General features: G+C 33.5%; 3 protein-coding genes across 7 annotated transcripts; 2 read left to right on the top strand and 1 right to left on the bottom strand.

The window, feature by feature from the left end:
- Positions 1 to 714: 714 nt before the first annotated feature.
- Positions 715 to 5,467, top strand: LOC123907325 (DExH-box ATP-dependent RNA helicase DExH9-like). 4 transcript variants are annotated; one of them, XR_006809206.1, is made up of 7 exons: positions 1,808 to 1,929; positions 2,003 to 2,203; positions 2,487 to 2,705; positions 2,821 to 3,159; positions 3,231 to 3,335; positions 4,387 to 4,544; positions 5,057 to 5,467. XR_006809206.1 is itself a non-coding variant. In XM_045957536.1 (6 exons), exons 2-6 carry the CDS (start codon positions 2,057 to 2,059, stop codon positions 4,384 to 4,386), a joined length of 885 nt encoding a protein of 294 aa, XP_045813492.1. In that variant the 5' UTR covers positions 715 to 1,073; positions 2,003 to 2,056; the 3' UTR covers positions 4,387 to 4,547. The 4 variants fall into 4 exon arrangements, 3 of the variants coding, with proteins under 3 accessions (XP_045813492.1, XP_045813491.1, XP_045813489.1); XM_045957536.1 differs by lacking the exons at positions 1,808 to 1,929; positions 5,057 to 5,467 and adding an exon at positions 715 to 1,073 and having other exon boundaries at positions 4,312 to 4,547; XM_045957535.1 differs by lacking the exon at positions 5,057 to 5,467 and having other exon boundaries at positions 1,754 to 1,929; positions 4,387 to 4,547.
- A 1,688-nt stretch (positions 5,468 to 7,155) lies between these two features.
- Positions 7,156 to 11,933, bottom strand: LOC123907324 (protein STRUBBELIG-RECEPTOR FAMILY 2-like). The gene is made up of 12 exons (XM_045957532.1): positions 11,762 to 11,933; positions 11,340 to 11,421; positions 11,011 to 11,107; positions 10,640 to 10,711; positions 10,461 to 10,535; positions 10,289 to 10,360; positions 10,076 to 10,147; positions 9,900 to 9,974; positions 9,725 to 9,796; positions 9,079 to 9,144; positions 8,648 to 8,985; positions 7,156 to 8,393 (listed from the first exon to the last, which is right to left on the bottom strand). Exons 2-12 carry the CDS (start codon positions 11,407 to 11,409, stop codon positions 7,567 to 7,569), a joined length of 1,836 nt encoding a protein of 611 aa, XP_045813488.1. The 5' UTR covers positions 11,410 to 11,421; positions 11,762 to 11,933; the 3' UTR covers positions 7,156 to 7,566.
- A 5,603-nt stretch (positions 11,934 to 17,536) lies between these two features.
- LOC123907323 (serpin-ZX-like) lies at positions 17,537 to 20,694 on the top strand. 2 transcript variants are annotated; one of them, XM_045957530.1, is made up of 3 exons: positions 17,537 to 17,753; positions 19,125 to 19,543; positions 19,755 to 20,694. In XM_045957530.1, the coding sequence occupies exons 2-3, from the start codon at positions 19,172 to 19,174 to the stop codon at positions 20,544 to 20,546; spliced, it is 1,164 nt and encodes a 387-aa protein (XP_045813486.1). In that variant the 5' UTR covers positions 17,537 to 17,753; positions 19,125 to 19,171; the 3' UTR covers positions 20,547 to 20,694. The 2 variants fall into 2 exon arrangements, with proteins under 2 accessions (XP_045813486.1, XP_045813487.1); XM_045957531.1 differs by having other exon boundaries at positions 17,537 to 17,758.
- Positions 20,695 to 21,307: the final 613 nt, after the last annotated feature.

Genomic DNA, 21,307 nt, shown 5'->3' with positions numbered 1-21,307 from the left:
ATTTATGGACTATTCGATAATTTTTAACTATGATTCAGTTATACCTAAAAAATATCATAGAGTAACATGTTTTGACTCAAAACAAATCTCAGAAGTAACAATTTTGTAGATAATTTTACCTTTCGTTATAGTGCGTGTTATCCACCAAATTATTAGAATTCCTTCGTAAAAAAATATAAACTCGAGTATTGAAAGAATGATACTTCATATTTAACCATCAAATGAAGGCCAATTACAAATAGAAGAAAACTACTAAAGTAAAATATATAGAAAATTACATCTTAAAAAAGTGCAGCTCACGTTAAAACGAAAATACTTTGACAATGGGTGTTTGATCTATTTCTCAAAATAAACAATAGAATGAAATCATCACAACCGTACACCTTCACATTATGTTTAACATAAATTTCTCAAAAAACATCTATTCAAAAGTTAGTACCACACATATATTTTATAAAAATAAAATAAAAAATACCTTAAATTTAGTACCACACATATTAAAGCTGTCAATGGATATATTTCATGTTGACAATAGATTTATCAACTATGTCTTCGTAAGAAATAATAGAATGAGATCATCATAACCTTATAAGAAATAAGAATATTCTAAATATGCAAATATCATCTCTTTTGTTACCTCCCATAATTTTTAGGGTCCGGTTTTGGTACATAAGCCCAAGCTTATGCACCGTGCATAAGGATCCATCAATTGCTGCATACACCCCACCCTTTCTTCCTGCACCCCAAATCCTTGCTTTCTGCACCCCCACAACTTCTCGTACGCCCCTCCCTAACCTAATTGTTTCAATCAAACACACAATTCCCAAACTCTCGCCGTCGACCTCTACATCTCTCGCCACCGTCAATTGCAAACCTCGCCGTAACCGCCACCGTCATCATCTTCCAAATCTCACCATCACTTCCAACCTCGCCGTAACCTCGCCATCGCCAAATTCAAAAACAGTTTCCAAATCCATCACCGTCTCGTCTTCTCTGTTGTTCATCACTTTAAGATCTCGCCCTAACCGCCACCGTCTCGTCATCTCCGTTGTTCATCTCTTCTACATATTAAGGTAAATTGATTTTGATTTGAGAATTAGCTTTCATCATTCATTACCATTTCCTAATTGAATACTTTGATTTTGATTTTGCTATTCTAAGTTGATTTTGATTTTGCTTTTGATTTTGATTTAATTTTGACATGAGAATTAGGTTTCATCATTCATGATAATTTCCTAATTGAATGCTATTCTAATTTGATTTAGATTTTTATTTTGCTTTTGATTCTGATTTTTATTTTCATTTTGATATGCATGAACGAATGAATAGGCTTGTTATGATTATTATGGCGTGGAAACCATTAGGCAAGTATTATGGTTTCAATGTTATGTTTCTCTGTTTTTAGGTGTTTTGAGGGGGAAAATGAATTTAGCTTGTACTGATTCTAGCTTGTACATGATTTGAAAATGAATGGATTCTTTGCTCTAGATAAGCTTGTAGCATATTCTTTGAAAATGAATAAGAATGAATTTTGATTTAGCATTATGTTTTGCCTGAAACCATTAGGCAAGTATTTTGGTTTCACATTATTCTGATATTCTACTTTGATTTTGATTCTGATATGCTAAACCATTTTGATTTTGATTCTGATATGCTACAAGCTTGTATTAATTCTAGAGTTTAGCATTATGTTTTGCCTGAAACCATTAGGCAAGTAGTTTGGTTTCACATGGAAGACTATCAAAACCATAAAACCATACTTATGGTTTAGGTTATAACATAATGCTAAATTCCACAGTTAGGATTATATAGGATTGAACTTGGAATTGTTGTGGTATAGTGATATTGTACCAATCTCACTATGTCTAATTCACATTTCAGTACTACATTTGGGCTATTACTTGTCTTGAAAACTCTGAATCTGTTATGGTAATTAAAATAAACACCCTTTTATGTTTAATTTAATTGATTAAGGTTTAAATATCATGATTTTTGTTTATAGGTGTCTGCACATACATCTGCTGGGAAAACTGTTGTGGCGTTATATGCAATTGCTATGTCGCTTCGAAATGGACAATGTGTTATCTACACTTCACCTATTAAGGCACTTAGTAATCAAAAGTATAGAGAATTTAAAGAAGAGTTTTCTGATGTTGGTTTGATGACTGGTGACGTTACCATTGATCCCAATGCTTCTTGCTTGGTACATTTTTATATATACTTTCTTCCTTTTGTAAATGTTGTTTTTGTAGAAGAAAACACCTTATAGCTTTCATGAAAACAATTTGACTTCTTTTGTTATAAAAATAGCTTATAGATAAAAACTTTTATGATCAATGCTTAATTATGTTTATAATAATACCATGAACGGTTTCTTGCAGAGAAAACAATAAATCATTAGCGGTTTTATTGGAATAAAACAAATAATTTAATCCAAAGTAACAAAATTTATTGGTTTTTTTTGTTGCGTAATTTATTTATTTTAGGTCATGACTACAGAAATTTGGCGTAGTATGCAATACAAAGGGTCTGAGGTCACCAGGGAGGTGGCTTGGATAATTTTTGATGAGGTGCATTATATGCGTGATCGCGAAAGGGGTGTGGTTTGGGAAGAGAGCATTGTTATGTCGCCAAAGAATGCCCGTTTTGTCTTCCTCTCTGCCACTGTCCCCAATGCCAAGGAATTTGCTGATTGGGTGGCAAAGGTTATTTAATCTCAACTTGATTCCATTGAATCTCTATTGATCGACATAATTTTGGTTCTTTTTTGTGAATAAAGGGATGTATTGATGATGGTCTTATGATTTGGGTTGATTGTAGGTGCACCAACAGCCTTGTCATATTGTTTATACGGATTACCGGCCAACTCCCCTTCAACATTATATTTTTCCTTCCGGAAGTGAGGGTATGTACTTGGTTGTAGATGAAAAGGGAAAATTTCGCGAAGACAGCTTTCAGAAAGCTTTGAATGCTCTTGTTCCTGCTGCTGATGGTGATAGGAAAAATGAAAATGCCAAGTGGCAAAAAGGTTTGGTGCTGGGCAAGGCTGCTGAAGAAAGTGACATATTCAAGATGGTGAAAATGATCATCCAACGTCAATACGATCCCGTGATACTGTTCAGCTTTAGCAAGAGGGAGTGTGAGTTTCTTGCAATGCAGGTAAGTTCTAATTGATGTTCATTCTTCCATGTGTGATACTATGTCTCTGATGTTGTCTATGGTATCTGCAGATGGCAAAAATGGATCTTAATGGGGATATAGAGAAGGACAACATAGAAAAAATATTTTGGTGTGCTATGGATATGCTTTCAGATGATGATAAGAAGTTGCCTCAGGCAAGTTAATTAACTTTAGTGTCTATCTCTCTGGGTATATTTACCATGCCTCATATGTCTGATTTTTAGCGTAGTTCTTCTTAGTTTAAAAATAACACTCATCTCTTAAACCGGATTCAATTTTCTCCCGTCAATTCTATCACACTCTATAATTTAAGAAAACAAGGATTCCGTAGGACTAGTAGATTTTAGATTTATTTGGTTTGCCTTATTTGGAGCTTGACCTGTTCTTTGCTGCATAAGCTTTGTTTGCTTTGTGGATTTAAGTTAAGCATTTGTTTCTCTATGTCAAAATCCCACTGTATATTTTGAGGGGGAAAATAGGTGTTTTGAGGGGGAAAATGAATTTAGCTTGTATTGATTCTAGCTTGTACATGATTTGAAAATGAATGGATTCTTTGCTCTAGATAAGCTTGTAGCATATTCTTTGAAAATGAATAAGAATGGATTTTGATTTAGCATTATGTTTTGCCTGAAACCATTAGGCAAGTATTTTGGTTTCACATTATTCTGATATTCTACTTTGATTTTGATTCTGATATGCTAAACCATTTTGATTTTGATTCTGATATGCTACAAGCTTGTATTAATTCTGGAGTTTAGCATTATGTTTTGCCTGAAACCATTAGGCAAGTAGTTTGGTTTCACATGGAAGACTATCAAAACCATAAAACCATACTTATGGTTTCAGTTATAACATAATGCTAAATTCCACAGTTAGGATTATATAGGATTGAACTTGGAATTGTTGTGGTATAGTGATGTTGTACCAATCACACTATGTCTAATTCACATTTCAATACTACATTTGGGCTAAATTATTTTTTGTTTAAAGGTAGCATAATTGTGGTATCTATAATTGTGCTAAGCATGTATTGTAACATAATTCAGTACTACATTTTGCTTTTTTCTGCTATGTTTTGTGTTCTTTTTCAAGTTGAACGAGAGTTTTAATGATTGTGTGCTGCCATCACAGTTTTACAAGTTTTGCAAGAGTTCATTGAATCTGCAACGGTTGATCATGGTCTGTGTTTGTGGCACATATTATTAGGAGCTTGCAAGAACCATCGTAACTATGTACTCGGAATTTATGCTGGAGAGAAACCGATGGAGCTAGTGTCACTAGAATCATCTGTTGATGTATTGTTATCAAGTATATATACAGCCTTAGGGGAGTTGCAATATCATATTCCGGTTGGAATTGATTAGGTTAGTGATGCTCTCTACTTTACCTTGTGTCTGTTTTTTATAAGTATACAATTGTGTATAATTTTCAAACTAAGAAACTGTTAATGGGTTAATTATTGAAGCCATTTAACAACACTAGTGGTTTCATTGGATGTACTAAATGATTTCAATAACTTCATGAAAACATTAGTCTTGTTAAATGGTTTCATTATGTTGTTTCTTAAATAGTTTAGCATTGCAACATACTTTTGTCTGTAGCATTATGTTGTTTCTCATATTGTGTTTCAGTTTTACTGTGCTACATGGTTAATAGTTTTTCCCTTTAGCTTTGTTTATATGGAATGACATAAATCAATGTATAGTGAATGTGTTCTCTGAGTAGTGTTGTTCTGCCATGGGTTGGATTTTTTGTTGTGCAGTATTGATTATCTTATTGATTGAAATTTATTTGACTTGTGGGATTTCATTGTGTTTCATTTTCATTTGTTATATTTTTGGTTTTTTTGATGTGGGAATGATTTTCATTGATGCAGATTGAAAAATCTAAGGTGGTAGATTTTCTATCAACCTTCAGCCTTGGACTATCACAGTCGGATGACTCAAAAGCTTCATCATCGCGTAGTTTTAGACAACTGAGGGGGGAAATGGAAGAGGCAAAAGGAAATGAAAAGAAAAGAAGCAACATAACAAAACTGAGGGGGAAGGAAGTTTGGATGATGATGAAAATGTAAAGGATAAAAAGCTGAAGAAAGGTACTGAACCTGAGCAGAGATTGAGACACAAAATGAATATTCCTAAGGAGGAGTGTCATTTTTATTTAAATTAAATTGTACAGAATGAGTGCCATTTTTCTTTAAATTAAATTGTATACCATAACAAAAGCATGGATGTTAGAGAAAGGGAAATTAAAGTATGAAGAAAATTTATTTTTCTTTTGTGTACCACTCTTGATTTTGGTTTTCAGACTTATTATTTTCAATATTATAACCTTAGTTTTGAATATTATTAGTCTATGATGGATTTGTACACTAAAACCATTTATCAAGAATAATGGTTTCAGTAAGTTATACACTGAAACCATTACTCTTGTCAAATGGTTTCAGTTACATATACACTTTTGATAAAAGGTTTAGGAACTTTCATTAGTTGAAACCTACTTAAGGATGGTCTCCCAACATAAGAAAGATAAGGATGGTCTTCGAATCAACCCATTTGAAGGACGTGCATTTGAATCCAACACATCACCTCTCTCTCGAAACATGGGTTCATGGGTTGATTCGAAGACACTTCTCCTCTCTCCGAATCCAACACATTTTAATCTTTCTCAACTTAATTATAAATGTATTTGAACGACATTAACTATTAAGCAGAACCATTTTGAAAAAACCTCTCGCCACTTTCGAAATTTAATTTTTCTTTTGTGTGCCTCAGTCGATGTTATTTTTGATATGCAAACCATTGAAATTCATAAACAATACACGATATTTATCGGTTGAGGTAAAACATATTAACTAATCAATGTTATTGATTAGTAGGCAAAAATGATATTTAGAAATGATTAATAGAACTCAAATATCTATCATTTACGTCACATGTTATTAATGGCGTGTCAACTTTATTTCTCTCGTAAAAAATCACCCTAAGTTTATCGTGGTGGTGCAATTGTTAAAGAAATCATCAAAATTCCTTCTCTCGATAAGGTTCAAACCCTAGTTTTTCTCTTCTACAAGTTCTCACATTCTGTTTAAACATATACTGTATTGAATTGTAACCACCAACCAGTTTACTACAATATCGCCCACTTACCTATGTCAACTTCATGTACTAAAAATTGCTAGACAATAATTTTTGCCTTTACTATCTTCAATTGAAAAAATGTAACAACAATAGCAAGGAACTAAGGATGAAAAACCTTTGTCATCATCATTTCATGAATATGCAATGCCTCTACATCAACAAACCCGCGCCCGCCCCTCCTTGTTACCGTGATTTCTAAGAAGCTACAAAATCAAGCTTCTCCATTACCATCGTTTTCACAAACGAACTGCACATCCAAACAAATGCTTAAGAATTTTTTTGGACACTTGTCCGACATGTGTTGTAGGAGTGCCATACAAGTGTCTAAGTGTTAGACACCGACATGCCTAATCATAGAAGTATCCATACTTCATAGGTTTTGCATTTTGTTAACGAGAGACGCACCAGTTCAGTTCAATTTTGAGACCAGTAGTTAGCAGCACATAAATGAGCATTGTAGCATCCATTTTCAATCATCATTCAGAAAAGAATCAACAATTACACAAAATAATCTTTTGGTATTTGAATTGAATCATTGAATCAAACAACAGTGTGAAAAAAACAATACACCATAATCTCTCATTTTGATATTCTCCATTTTCTATTCCTATTCCCCATTACAATTTGTGCAACAGGAGAACAAGTCCTTAACTTCTCAACCCAAAATTTCACATCCTCTTTTCCCAATTTCAAACTCATCATCAAAACAACACCAAACAGAAACCCTAAAAACCAATTTTTTATGGCTTTATTTCTCAACAACAAAGAAATTGAAGAAATTCCAATCATACAGAACAATGAGCTCAAAAACAGATCCAATTCTGAAATTCTCCATGACCACAAACCTGCAACACAGATAATGACAAACAGTTTAAGTTTTTCATTGAACCTCCCTTATCTCTCATATGTTCCATTGAAAAGATAATGACAAAAAGTTTGTCAATGTTCCAGTTTGCAAAGTTGAATCTCATGTGAACAGTTGATAGAATACAGTTCAAAATGAATCATAATACAAGAAATTAAAGGCCGAAACAGTGATTATTGAAGTAGAATGTCAGTGAGTTGTATCTTGCTCCCTACTCAGTACCCACCCCAAGTAATGAAGTTCAAACAAAGCTCCTCATTACTCCCTGTAGACACACTACTATTAGACAAAAATAGTATGGTATAGTAAGATATCAATGGTTAGGACATTCTCTACTTTGAAGATATCAATATGCCATATGTTCTCTTTCCACACCTTTTGCTACCATCGTAGGAACTTAGCATGTTTCTTGTCTTGTGGGCAGTAGAATGGAAGGTCTTCTGGGCAGTAGACTGGAAGACCATCATATCCCATTATAACTAAAGCACACACAGCCTTCTTAAGTTGTCTATAAACCTTGATGTTGGTTGAAGTTTCTCCTTCGAGTATTCCACTGAGAACTTCATAATATATATGTCCATCGAAGGTGACTTCATGAGATTCACTAAGTGGAAAGACTACCACGTTTACGCTTTGTATTGCACCTTTCATAAAATTCCCGGCAAAGCAAGTGTTGATCATCACTGTTAGTGTCGCTTCCAGCGGCACTTTCGGCATGAATTTTGTAGACAAAAAATGATCCGTTATAAATTTAGAATCGGAAGTCCAAATTCCAAATTTATCAACTTCAAACTCAATGGAATGTCCCGCTATATACACAAAAAGTATATCTTGTGCATTAGCTTCTTCAACTAACAATGTTAGTTGTCTTTGAATTGCCACTTTTGTTGGATGCGTATACTTGTTGGTGTCACACAGTATCGTGATATCTTGGTCTATGAAATTGAAGTTTTCCATTAAAATTGTTTTCATCCCTTCGACTTCATCTAAGGTATGCAACAGTCTATCTTCTCCAAACTTGTAATACATCACCCCAATTGAAACTGCCTTTTTTCTTGGCACAGCTGGTGTGTTTTCAGCACTTCTTCCTCCACTACTTTCTGCCTTGGTTGTCTTTCGTTTTTTACGACGACCTTGCTGCATAGCCTTTAGCATGAGTAACTTTGTATGGCTTGATCTCTTGTTCAAATACATTCTAACTTGATCATCTGTAATAGCATAATACATGCAGGTGAGACGACTATGTGAAATGTATCTTAGCAGGATAGAAATGGACTAAAAGAAGACATGCAGGTGAGACGACTATGTAAAATGTATATTAGCAGGATATATACTTAGGCGCATAGCTAAATTTGTACTCCTACCAAGCACCCTCCTAAAGTCTTAGCAGAGTTGTAAAGATAAGATGTCTAAGTGCATGGTCATTTATTTTATCATTGAATCAGCATATAAAATGAATTACCTTCGGCTGCATAAACAGGATGAGACACCAGTGTAATATGACTGCTTCCAAAGCTCCTCAGCCTCAACAGCAATTTATTAAAATGAATTAGAATGAAGAAGGCGAATCCTGTTTCCAATAATAAGGTGAATCCTTTTGCCAATAATGTTCCTCCGTCAACCATAAAAGCTATTCCTCCACGACCCATGGGGATCTTCTCATGTTTTCTCACAAAGTTTTCATTGGCATTTGCCTGAGTTGTGTGTGGGCAACTGCTACTGTGCTCAACTATAACATATTCAAAAGGAAATTCCCAGAGAGGAGAGTCACCCAATGGATATAACTTACTCCCTCCAATCCTATATCAAGTAGAGTATGAATGTTCATTATATATATCATATCTAAGAAAGAAATTGCAGGTGATCAAACTGGTAATACTTATTATCACTAACCATAAGTTTGGTATGGTCTGGACATTTTCTGGAAGAATACCACTAAACAGATTCTGTTGAATGTTCCTGATAAAATAGAAAAATTAGTAAATGTCTGAGCAAAAACTGAAATAAAAATCCTACAACTATTACATATAGCACCTGAGTGCAAGATATTTAGTTAAGGTAAAGCTTGATTATTAGCTGGGGCTAAGCAAAAGTAACAAATTGATGTCAATTAAGGTAGGTCTTATAAGACTCCAATGCTAGCTGCCATTAGTTCAAGCATAAAAGAAACTGTGCTATAAACTAAGGCTAATGTAATGCACTTGGGTGTTTTATTCTCCAGCTACTTCCCCTTCAGCATGAATACAAAATAGACTTTACTAGTCTTATGGAAGTAACATGCTTTACATGATCAAAAAATATATTTCACAGGTAACCCTTGCAAGTACATATACACATAGTTGTTCAAGGAATTCTTAAGCAACACTCAAAGCTATCTAGCTTTTGGCTTATTTTTATTTCTAGTATAGTTTCTATTATTACTTAGTCCATACTACTTTTGCCTTTGTCAATTATTAAAATTGGTGAGTTTTAAATTGGCTTCATCTTAGTCAGTTATTAAATGCATGCAGAGAGGCTAAAGTTTCAGTCGAAAACATACATTTTTTCCAGGTTATCTAAGCCAGTGAACACATTGCCAACGAGTCCAAACAAGAAATTGTGGCTTAAATTCCTACAAGAGAAGAAGCGATAATTTCACAGCCACTTTAGAGATGAATCACTATCTCATACTAACAAAAATGAAAATGTACTAAAATCAAAAGTATTTGACTCACAGATGCCTTAGTTTCTTCGTTGTTGATAAAGAATGGGAGATATTTTTGCTCAAATAGATGCAGCAAGCCATGTTCCTGGAATAAAATTGAGTCGTCAGAAAAAACCCATTGCTCAAGACACAAGCACTCATAGAATGACTCATGAAGTAATATAACAAACAGAACACTAGGCTTACATATGAGTGGAATTGGGAAGCAGACTGTATGGTATTGGTATCACACCCACTATGTTGTGAGAGCTGACATCACTAATTAAATAAACAAGAATGTATAACTAAGTAAATAACATATGTTACAGTAAACCAGAAAAACTTAAAACAGCATAGTGGCTTCATCTTAGTCAATTATTAAATGCATGCAGAGATGCTAAAGTTTCATAGAAAACAAACATTTCTTCCAGGTTATCTAAGCCAGTGAACACATTGCCAATGGGTCCAAATAAGAAAGTGTGACTTAAATTCCTGCAAGAGAAGAAGGGATTATTTCACAGCCATTTTAGAGGAATCACTATATCATACTAAAAAAATGAGAATGTACTAAAATCAAAAGTATTTGACTCACAGATGCCTTAGTTTCTTCGTTGTTGATAATGACTGACGGATATTTTTGCACAAATAGATGCAGCAAGCCATGTTCCTGAATAAAATTGAGTCATCAGAAAAACCAACTGCTCAAGACACAAGCACACATAGAATCGGCTCATTAAGTAATATATATAACAAGCAGAACAATAGCCTTACATATGTGTGGCATTGGGAGGCAGACGGAATGGTATTGGTATCACACCCACTATGTTGTTAGAGCAGACATCACTAAATAAACCAGAATAACTAAGTAAATCACATATATGTTACAGTAAACCAGAAATCGTTGTATTTATATGTATAACTACGTAAATGACACATAGTGGCAAAATTAGTGTATGTAACTTGTACCAAAACACTGAATAAAATCACAATATCTCAGGAGTAAGAAAATAGAAGTTCAGTGCACGAAATTTTCCTTCCATTACTACCTATGTAGAGTGCATACATTGATTCATGCATGAAACTTACAGAAGTAAATCTGATTATGAAAAGTTCCATTCCTTCCACACAATAATCAAACTTACAGATGTTGCAAGTTTTGTAGATTGTGGAGCAAGCCTCCAACTCCTTTCCATCCTTGGAGCACCGGTGAGTAGTTCAAGGTCTTGTGTAGGTCCTTCACTGCTAATTAAAAAGAAATTAATTACAACCTTGTTTTAGGAACTAATTCAAATTGAACGGTGGATTCTAAGAAAATCATGTATAGAAGAAATTAATTCCATGGGAGGAATCTGCCAAAGGATTAGTTCCTAAAACAAGGTTGTAATTAATTCCATGTATGAAAAAGAAATTAATTACAACCTTGTTTTAGGAACATTATAGAAGAAATTAAAATCAGTTCAAAGGAACATACCATGTGAGGAATCTGCCAAAGAAATCAAAATCACGAAGAAGATGAAACGTGCAATGTAACCAGACGCCATATCTGCAAATGACTGAAACCAAAATTCAAAAAAGGAAAAATAAATAAAATTAGGAACCCTAACCTATAACCAGAGTAATCACAACTCTTAATTCAAAATGCAAATATGAAATACTATATATTATTAACTGGAATTCAAGATTATGATTAGAAAAGAAGGGGGAAAAAATGTAAGCGAAGAATATCAAAATCAAATTCAATGAACTTAGTTCTTCCTTGGCGAAGTAGCGATTGAAATGAATTATGATTCTGAGATCGAGTGTATTCTGAGATCAATTACCTTCGTCAAACAAATTCCATATCAAGAACACTACATAGATCAATTTTCTAGCAATCAACGAAAAGAGTGTTACCTGATGATTCTGCGATAAAGGTTGGGAATCGCAAATGCAAATTCAAACTTGTGGTACACGTTTGGAAAGATCTTGGAAGGTTAAAAGCAAACAAGATAGAATGAAGGAGAGAGTGAGAGCGCAAACTTCAAAATTCAATTTGAGCAGTGGAGGGAGGAATAATGCGCTAGTTAGTTACTAACTATATGCTAATGTGTCTTTTAGAATGGTCCAACTAGACTTCTCCACCAATGGTACAATACTTTTAGCCTTTGATTTAATATTTAAAATATCCAAAGGCTGTGATGCAAGAATGTACACTTGCTTTTTTGGTGACTACTATAAACAAAACAAAACAAAACAAAACAAAAACTTTTGTATATAGAATTCACAAGTCACAATTCAACGAAAAGGATTTTTTGGGATTTGGATTCGGTGCAGTTGGACTGCATGCAGTCAGTGCATATGGACCGTCCGATTGAAATCAGATTTTATGACTAATTTTAGTTGTTTATAAAAAGCTTATATTCTAGATCATCCGATCTAAATTTGAAGGTGATTAATGGGCCGACTGCACTGCAGTCATTGTTTCCCGACTGCACACAACCCAAATCCGATTTTTTGACATAGTTTCCTGCTGTAGTAAATTTGAGCCGTTCATTTATGATCAGACGGTACATATTACACACAGTTTTATATCCAAAATAATACATTGGAAAGTTTCTTTCACTAAAGTTTCACGACTTTTGGAAATACTAAGGTTTAAAGATTAAAAAAAAATGAAGTAGAGATGAAGTCATGAGGTGTGTTTGGTTGTGAGAAGAAAGTGAAAAGAGAGAAATTGGTGAGAGAGAGTCTGAGAAGAGAGAAATAGGTGAGAAATATAGTAGATTTGATGCATCGATTGGAATAAGAGAAAATACAAATAAATAGAAGAGAGAGAAAAGTGTGGTTGATTTTTAAAAAGACAAAAATAACCTTGTATTTTATTTTAATATAATTTAGTCATTAATTTATCACCAACACAACAACGTTACTATTCACGTTTTTGGCAATAGATGAATACAAGGAGTCAAGGACAAAATTGGAACACAGTAACTGTTTTTTATTCTCTCGCCTGTTTGTTTCTCCTCATAAGAGAGAAGACTCTAAAATTAGTGGGTCCCATGTATTTTAACTCTCTCCCCTCTTTCTCATCACAACCAAACAAGAGAAAAAGTGATATTCTCTTCAATCTCTCTCTCTCTCTCTTCAAATTCTCTCTCTTCTTTTGATATTCATTCTTTGATATATCATGTATTTGCATAGTTATGCTTTATATTTAGGGTTAATGTAATGGGCTTTGAGACTTATGAGGTGTATTAGATTGACATTTTATAAGATTGTCCTTGCTTTTAAGATTCTTTAAAATATATTTTATAATAATCATGATTTTTCAATTTGGATTTTGATGGAATTATGGCAAATATCTTTTATTATAATGATGATTTTTCAATTTTTATTTTGAAAGATTTTATGAATTTTTAAAATTTGAAAGGATTCATGATTTTTTGTATTTTATAAAAGTCGTGACGAAACATTCATTTAATGTCACATCAAAATCAACTTAGGAGATTGATTGAAATTAGGTGAATTCTTCGGTACACGTATTATGTGGACGTGTACTGGTACACGTATTATGTGGAATTATGGCAAGCATTTAATACAAATTTTATTTCTTTATTAAGTTTTTTTATTTTAAACACTATTTTTTAATATTTGCACATGTATCCTTCACATAATATTAATGATAATCTCAACTGAAGCAAATATGGAAGATTTGTTCCAAAATTAAACTAAAAAAACTGGACTTTTTTTTTTGAACCAAACAAACTTACTGCATTTCATTAAATATCAAAAGTTCAATACATGAAGGAATAATCTCAAATCTACGGAAACCAGTCCACGAATTGGCCGCCCTAGCTAATGTGTGAGCAACCGAATTCACTTGTCTCCTAATAAACTTAACTTCAAAGTTCACACATGATAACATAACAAGGATAATTTCATTAACGATCGAAAGAAACTCTGAATTGCCACGTCGTTTGGTACGAATAGCATCAACCAACACTTGAGAGTCACTTTCAAACTGAACCCTTTCAAGACCTCTACTCTTAGCTTCATTCATTGCTTGCAATAGTGCCCATGCTTCACCCTCCTCTGTTGATAAGGTCAGTTGCTGCCACTGCGTGTAATAAAAAAACTGGACTTAAACATATTTATTAGTTTAACAGAAAGTAATAAAACAAAAAATTATGCTTGACGAAAAATAATGATATTGCGGACTGTGAAGAGGAAAAACAAGGTTTTGAATACTTACTTAAAGGTCCGTGCGGCGTGAATGGATATAAAGTTTCAGAACTCACAGCGGCAACACGACAGTGGTTCTGCGTGAAAACAGCACCCCTTTACAAAGTACCCCTTTAACAAGAGAGAAGACCAATTTCCCAATTAAACCCTAAAAATAGAAGATTAAACAACAGAGAAGAGAAGAAAATCCTAAAAATCAATTTTTCGGAGTGAAAGAAAAACGACGCCGTGGAGAGAGGCGGCGCCGCCGGAATTAGGAAAATGAAGACCAGAGAAGAGAATTGTCTCTGCACGAGAGAGAGAAATAAAGTTTCAGAAGAAAGAGTGGCTTATAAAAAAAAAAAGAAAGAGTTTTGAATTTTTAACAAATTACTGAAACATTATTTCAAGATTTAAAAATTACAATCATTCCTATGGTGTCATTTTGAAATTTTTGTAAATTAAAAGAGTAATTTACAAAACTTATATTTAAATAAAGTTTGAAATGACATGTTAAACTATCATTACACGTGGACAAATTAAAATTATACAACTTAGCGGTGTACCGGTACACGTCCACATAATATGTGTACCGGAGTGTTCACATTTTCAATAATAGTTCTTAATAAGCACTAAATCCCTCCAACCCAGCACCTCTTCAAAAGTTCTAAATGGGTCCCGTCAATAACTCCATCACAATAATTTTTTTTTTTTACTAATCAATAATTTATTATTTAATAATTCATATTTTATACTATTAAATTAATTGGATTATAAAATTACAAAATTAATATGTACTATTTTTTTATAATTCAAAATAATAATTAAAATTCGAAAATTAATTTAAAATAATATTGCCAAATTTAAAAATTACATAATTAAAAAATAATTTAAAATAACATTACATAATTTTAAAAATAACTAATTTTGTTGATCGTCATGCCCAAAACATTGTCAAATATGCTCGATAAGATCATGTTGAAGTTGAAGATGAGTTCGTCTATCTTAAATTTGTGCTATTCTTTGAAGGTATGGTGCGAGATTTGAATGAGAACCATTATGTGTGTCACTTGTTGAAACATCATTGTTGAGATGTTGATCATAAGAATAATTAATTAAATGACCAGCGTACGTGTGTCGTTCATCTTCCATAATCATGTTATGCAATATATGGTGTATGTTGGTATTGTATGAATTAATACTAGCCAAGCATCAACGCCCTTTGGTTTGGTATTAATTTTTTTTTGCAACAAATTTATGTTTGAAGTACTCCTATACTACTATATTAATTAATTATTTAATTATTAATAATATCTAAAAGTAAGCGGGTCCCGTAAAAAAATATATTTTAATGAAAACTAAGATGGGCCCCAGAGAAGAGAGAAAATTCTTATTTAAGAATCGGTTCCTATTAAGAATTCAAAAGTGTACTGCTCTAATGATAGATCTTATTAAGAACTGATTCTTAATAGTATAAGATCCACCATTGGAGATGGTCTAAGTTTCTAGGAAGAGGTAAAGTTGCATTTGTCTGGTGGGTTTACCCGAATGGCACATGATAGATTAACTTATTAAATTATAGCCGAAAGATATAATTAAAATCTATGGTCGACAATTGGTGTAACAATTTTAATACCAAGGATATTAAAGTAATTTTAAATTTTTTCGGTGGTGACCATTGCCCAGCCTAGGCCCGTACCAACGCATGCACTTAGGGATGACAATGGGTGCCCATGAGTGAAGGTTTTGCAATCCACGTCAAAAATAAACACCCAAACACAAAGGTTATTTGGGTGGCAAATCAAAACTCACGCTCACGCCAATTGAGTTCGGGCTTTTCCACCCAAACCAAAAACCCATAGTTAAAACACGCATAATTAATTAATTACCTACCAAAACTCGGCCCGAATTATTTTTGATAAAATGACAAAGTACAAATACAAACAAATGACAAAATAACATAGTTTAACATAATTTGCAAATGACAAAATACAATACAAAATATCAAAGTTCAACATAATATATATACATAGATTTAATTAGATAATTTCACATATATTTGAATGGGTGCATGGATTTCGGGTGTGAGTTTGAGTGTTTCCAAACCCACGCCCATAGTTTCGGGTGTCATCCAAACTCAAACTCAGTTAACTCGAGTTTCGCCCATTGACTTGAGTTTGAGTTCGGGTGGGCCTGTCGAGTTTGAATTTTCCTGTCATCTCTACCTACACTTGGACTAATTTCAACTACATGCATTAATTTTCGTGTTTTTTTTTTCTTTCTCTTTCTCTCCTACCAAACAAGTCCATAAGATTTGCTCTGAATTTGAATTATTTATTATTATTATTAGGCTTAAATATGCAAAAGGTCCCTGTACTTACGGGTCATCTGAGTTTTAGTCCCTGCATTTGGAAAAAAAACAAAACACACGCAATCAAACCGCCGGTTTCGGAAAACCGTCGGTTCAGCGGTTTTTCTGGTTTTTAGTGGTTCATTCCGGTTTAACTACATGTCCGGTCCAACATTTAAACCAGACCGGAGACCCATCCGGTTCACGGTTTGACCGGTCCAACCGGCCGATTTGGTCTGGTTTTTAAAACACTGAGCCCGTACCAACGCATGGACTAATATTTTTTATTTTTTTTGGTCTCGGAAGAAGTGATAATCCACTAAAATTAAACTCACAAATAATTGTGAAATTCCGGGTTCGAACCCGGGTCACGGCGTCCGGCCTAACAATTTTAGCATTTTTGCGGGTCTAATTATATAATTATATGCATTAATTTTTATTGACTCCTACCAAACAAGTCCATAAGATTTGCTCTGAATTTGAAATATTTATTATTTTTTTAAAATTGAAGTTTAAATTAGGTGTGTGTATTATGAGGCAGCCTATAAATAATCTAAAAAAGCGTGCGCTATTCAGATCTTCTTCACCAAAGTTTTCATCATCTCCCCTTCGTCAAACCCTAACCTTGCCGTAATAAAAAAAAAACCCCTAACCTTCCCATCCACCCAAACCCAGCCACCGCGCCGCCGCTCCTCCAGTGACAACCACAGCCACCGTCTCCTCTCTCTCTCTCTCCGAAACTAAAGGGAATAAAAGAGAAAATCAAAATTCTAGGTTAATTGTTCAATTTTTTCCTTTTCTAATTGGTAATTTCTTCTTCTTTTATTTATTATTTATTGTCCAATTTGTTGTTATTGTTGTTGGAACACTGAACAGGAATAAGGACGTTGTTGTTGATGATGTTGTTGTTGTTGATGATTCAAACTAAATAAGGATTTTGTTGTTTTTTTTACGGTAAAAGATTTTAATGATATTTCTAGAATTATATCCTATATTCTCTTAATTTTATTTGGAGGAAAAATGATATGCTCTACCAGTGGCGGAGATGCCACCCGGCATGCCCTGGCACGTGCCCGGGCTGCCCCACCCCAATTTTTTTTTTTTTTTTTTTTTTTTTTTTTTTTTAAAAAAAAATTAATAAAAGAAACAAGAGAAAAAGAAGTAACCAGTTTGCGTTTCTCCTTCTCTCCGTTTCATTCATTCCTTTCGCCATCGACCACCGCAGCACCGCTCTCAAATCCGCTCTCAAATCTCTCTATTTCTCATTCTCTCAGTCTCAGGCCGCTCTCCGCCGCCGCTCTCAGCCTCTCTCTCTCGCAGTCGCAGCGCAGACAGGTAAAGTAAGCAACCCTAAAATTGAGAAATTGCATAAAATACTTAGAAATTGGTATTCCAATTATTATTCTATGTCTAACTTGATGATATTAATCATTATCCTTTGATGTTGGGTTGTAGTATGAGAAAAAATATGATTCCTGTTTTAGGTTATTTAGAAAAAATTGGGATTTCAATCAAGGTCTAAACTTGGTGGATTTGTTAAGAATTATCCACAAGTTTTGCATGCTAGTGTTATTGTTGAGCTTGCTCCTGTTATTAAGTTTCTTAGAGGGCTTGATGTGGAGAAGATGATATTGGGTTTGTGTTGCAAAAATCTCCTGAACTTTAGGCTATGCGCTATGCTCCTGTTATTAATTAAGTCAATATATTTGCAAAAATATTCTTAGCTTGAAGGTACTATGAGTACTTCAGTAGCTTATCTTGTTAGTATTGGTGTTAGTCCTAGAGATATTGGTCCAATGGTTACACAGTATCTGTGATAATGTTGTTTCTTTTTCTGCATTTTCTCAGCAGTATCCTAACTAAAATTGTTTTAAAATTGTTATTTTGTGCATTATCAGTTTGGCTAAATTTTGTATCATTTAATTTCAGAGATGAGGAGGTTTTTGGTTCATTCTTCAATTCAATATATTTAGCCATTTTAAAAAAAAAAAATTCATCTCTCTTATTTGATTATGTTTTGCTGGTTTTTTCTTATTTGACGCGCCAAAAAAATATTGCGGTTAAAATTGTGCCCAGGCTCCAATATAATCCTGGCTCCGCCACTGTGCTCTACTATAAAATAGTTTTATGCTGTCGAGCAATCACAACCATATTTTCTGTGTTTGGTGAATTTAGCTTTTGTAACTGCAAAATGACAAGTGGGTAGTTATTATTATTTTTTTGAATAGAAGTGGCTTTTTATTATAATTTTAAAAAAATCATACATAGATATAATACAGGTAAATATGGAATAAAATATAAAATTAAGAGGCTATTTGAAATAGGCCGTTTATTATAATTTTCAAAAAATCATAAATAAACCTATAAGCTTGTAGGCTATTTTGAAATAGCATCTCAAAAAATGCTATAAGCCCGACGCTAACTTCTGGGGCTTATAAAAAAAAAGAGGCTAACTTATGGGGCTTACCAAACACATCTAACTTATTGTTGGTTATTTATTACTTCAAAAAATGCGACTTTTTTAAGCATCTAAAAAGTATTTAGATGATATTGATTAATTAGAATATAACCTTTTATTTATGTTAGTTACACTATAAATAACTATTTTTGAAGTTGTTGATTGTATTTGTAATTTAAATAGATGATGTTCTCTTAAAAAATTGAAATTTTTATTAAGGGTCCATTTTAATACTTCCAAAATGTCAGGACCTTCTCCGGCTATCCCCTCTCATTCAAGAATCAGAACAACTACAATGGATCTCAAAAAATCAGTAAGGTGCCAAGAAGATGTTGCACTCACCATCACAAAGCATTTACTCTTAAAACAAGATTTTCAGCAAAAGAACCTTGTCTTTTCTCCCTTGTCTCTCTTTGTTGTTCTTAGCGTCGTGGCAGCTGGATCAGAAGGCCATTCTCTCGACCAACTTCTTTCCTTCCTTCAATTTGACTCCATTGACAATCTAATTGCATTCTTCTCTCAACTCGTTGCTCTGTTCTCTGACGATCGTATGTGTTTTATCAATGGAATGTGGGCTGATGAATCAATTCCCCTCTCTCATTCTTTTAAACAACTTGTGGCCACTCATTACAACACCACTTTGGCTTCAGTTGATTTTAAGACTAAGGTACGTACTATCACTTTCACTTTCATATTATACATACATCTTAAAGGGAATTCCGCTTATGCGGTGTTTTTGTTTGTTTTGTAGCTACTCTTTTACCCGTCTGTTGTTCTTATTTTGGAGAGACCTGGTTTTAATTCCTCCAACCAAACATTATGGAAATGTTTCTCAAGAAAACTATTCATTTTGATTTTGATTTTGATGTTTTTTGAAGGGTGGTCAAGCATGTCGTGACGTTAATTTGTGGGTTGAGAAAGAGACAAATGGCCTTATCACAAAGCTTCTTCATCCTAGTATGGTAAGCAATTCAACCGAACTTGTCTTTGCAAATGCATTGTGCTTCAACGGTGTATGGGAACACATGTTTATGCCTATATCAGTTCCGGCTGGTTTTCACCTCTTAAATGGCACCAAAGTCATTGCTCCCTTCATGCTTAGCAAGCAGAGGGAGCACTTTATTGGTATTTTTGATGGTTTCAAAGTACTACGTCTTTCTTATAAACAAGGCAGGGATGAAACTCTTCGGTTCTCCATGTACATTTTCCTTCCGAATGCAAAAGATGGACTTTTGGCATTAATTGAAAAGCTAGCTTCAGAATCTGATTTTTTGAAAGACAAGTTCCCTCAGCGGAAAGTGGAAGTACGTCGATTTACTATTCCAAAATTCAAGATTTCTTTTTCATTTGAAGCTTCTAATGTTCTGCACGAGTTGGGAATGATTTCACCTTTCGTTCTCACAAAAGTGGTAGAGGGAATGAACCCTCCTTTGGGCGTGGAAAGCATATATCACAATGCTTTCATTGAGGTAAATGAAAAAGGCACCATAGCTTCAGCAAACACAATTATGCGGGCAGCAAGAGGTAAACGTTGTGCCACCCCTACAGACTTTGTAGCTGACCACCCTTTCCTCTTCTTAATTAGAGAAGATTTCAGCGGAACAATTCTCTTTATTGGTCAGGTTCTCAATCCTCTTGATGGTGCAAATGAACCTACGATTAGCAAATAGCATCTTTCTAGCTTGCATATTGGTGGAACTCAATCTCATTTAGAAAGGTTAGGGACGGAGCTAGCAGAGGCCTACATTTTTTAATTTTCGTTTAATACTAATTTATTATTTTGTCAAAAAATATATTATTCTATTATTATTAGTTTAATTTTTCTTTTGGTCCCTCTATTTTATTAAACTCGTGAGAATGAACTTAATGATAAAATATCACTTAAGACTAAAAATTGATTTTTTTAAATGTAAAAGTCACAATTTTTATGAAAAAAATTTGCATGATTTGATATCAAAATTTCAATAAATGTGAAAATAGAAGGGGTAAAAAGTTTAAAAGTAGTCATAAAATGCAGATACACATCGTTAACATTGAATTTATCTTATATATGTAAAATAAGTTTTTATATTTACTAAATCATACTTTTAATTTCGATTTCCCCTCCTTACTCCTTAGTTAAACTCGAACTAATGTCACTTAATACCTATTAACGGTAATTGATTTATTGAAAATCTACCGAAGATTCCAAAGATCCCTTACTCAATTATATTCGTGTCAATTAAGAACCCTTGTTTCACTTAATCATAAATTGGTCGCTTAATCATAATATAATGCATTTATATACATCTTCGGTGCATTTTTTATATGATCGAAACAAAATGCAGTAAAGAACATAACCAAACCAAAACATTATGGCCTTGTGTTGTAAATTGGTCCATATTAATCTTTCTAAAGACATAATTTTATTATTTTATATACAGCTTCCAAA

This window comes from Trifolium pratense, linkage group LG2 (genome assembly GCF_020283565.1).
Source record: "Trifolium pratense cultivar HEN17-A07 linkage group LG2, ARS_RC_1.1, whole genome shotgun sequence".
In the NCBI taxonomy this organism is placed as follows: Eukaryota; Viridiplantae; Streptophyta; class Magnoliopsida; order Fabales; family Fabaceae; genus Trifolium; species Trifolium pratense.
Note: the sequence above shows the minus strand (reverse complement) of the source record. Positions and strands in the feature narration are given on the sequence as shown.

Coding starts and splice junctions, on each gene's coding strand:
- LOC123907325 (XM_045957533.1), top strand. Junction 2,204..2,486: donor ATCCCAATGCTTCTTGCTTG/GTACATTTTTAT, acceptor TATTTATTTTAG/GTCATGACTACAGAAATTTG. Junction 3,336..4,311: donor ATGATAAGAAGTTGCCTCAG/GCAAGTTAATTA, acceptor CTGCCATCACAG/TTTTACAAGTTTTGCAAGAG.
- LOC123907324 (XM_045957532.1), bottom strand. CDS start 11,409: ATGGCGTCTGGTTACATTGCACGTTTCATCTTCTTCGTGATTTTGATT. Junction 9,145..9,724: donor TTAGATAACCTGGAAAAAAT/GTATGTTTTCGA, acceptor CTATTTTATCAG/GAACATTCAACAGAATCTGT. Junction 8,986..9,078: donor CAGACCATACCAAACTTATG/GTTAGTGATAAT, acceptor TACTTGATATAG/GATTGGAGGGAGTAAGTTAT.
- LOC123907323 (XM_045957530.1), top strand. CDS start 19,172: ATGGATCTCAAAAAATCAGTAAGGTGCCAAGAAGATGTTGCACTCACC. Junction 19,544..19,754: donor CAGTTGATTTTAAGACTAAG/GTACGTACTATC, acceptor TGTTTTTTGAAG/GGTGGTCAAGCATGTCGTGA.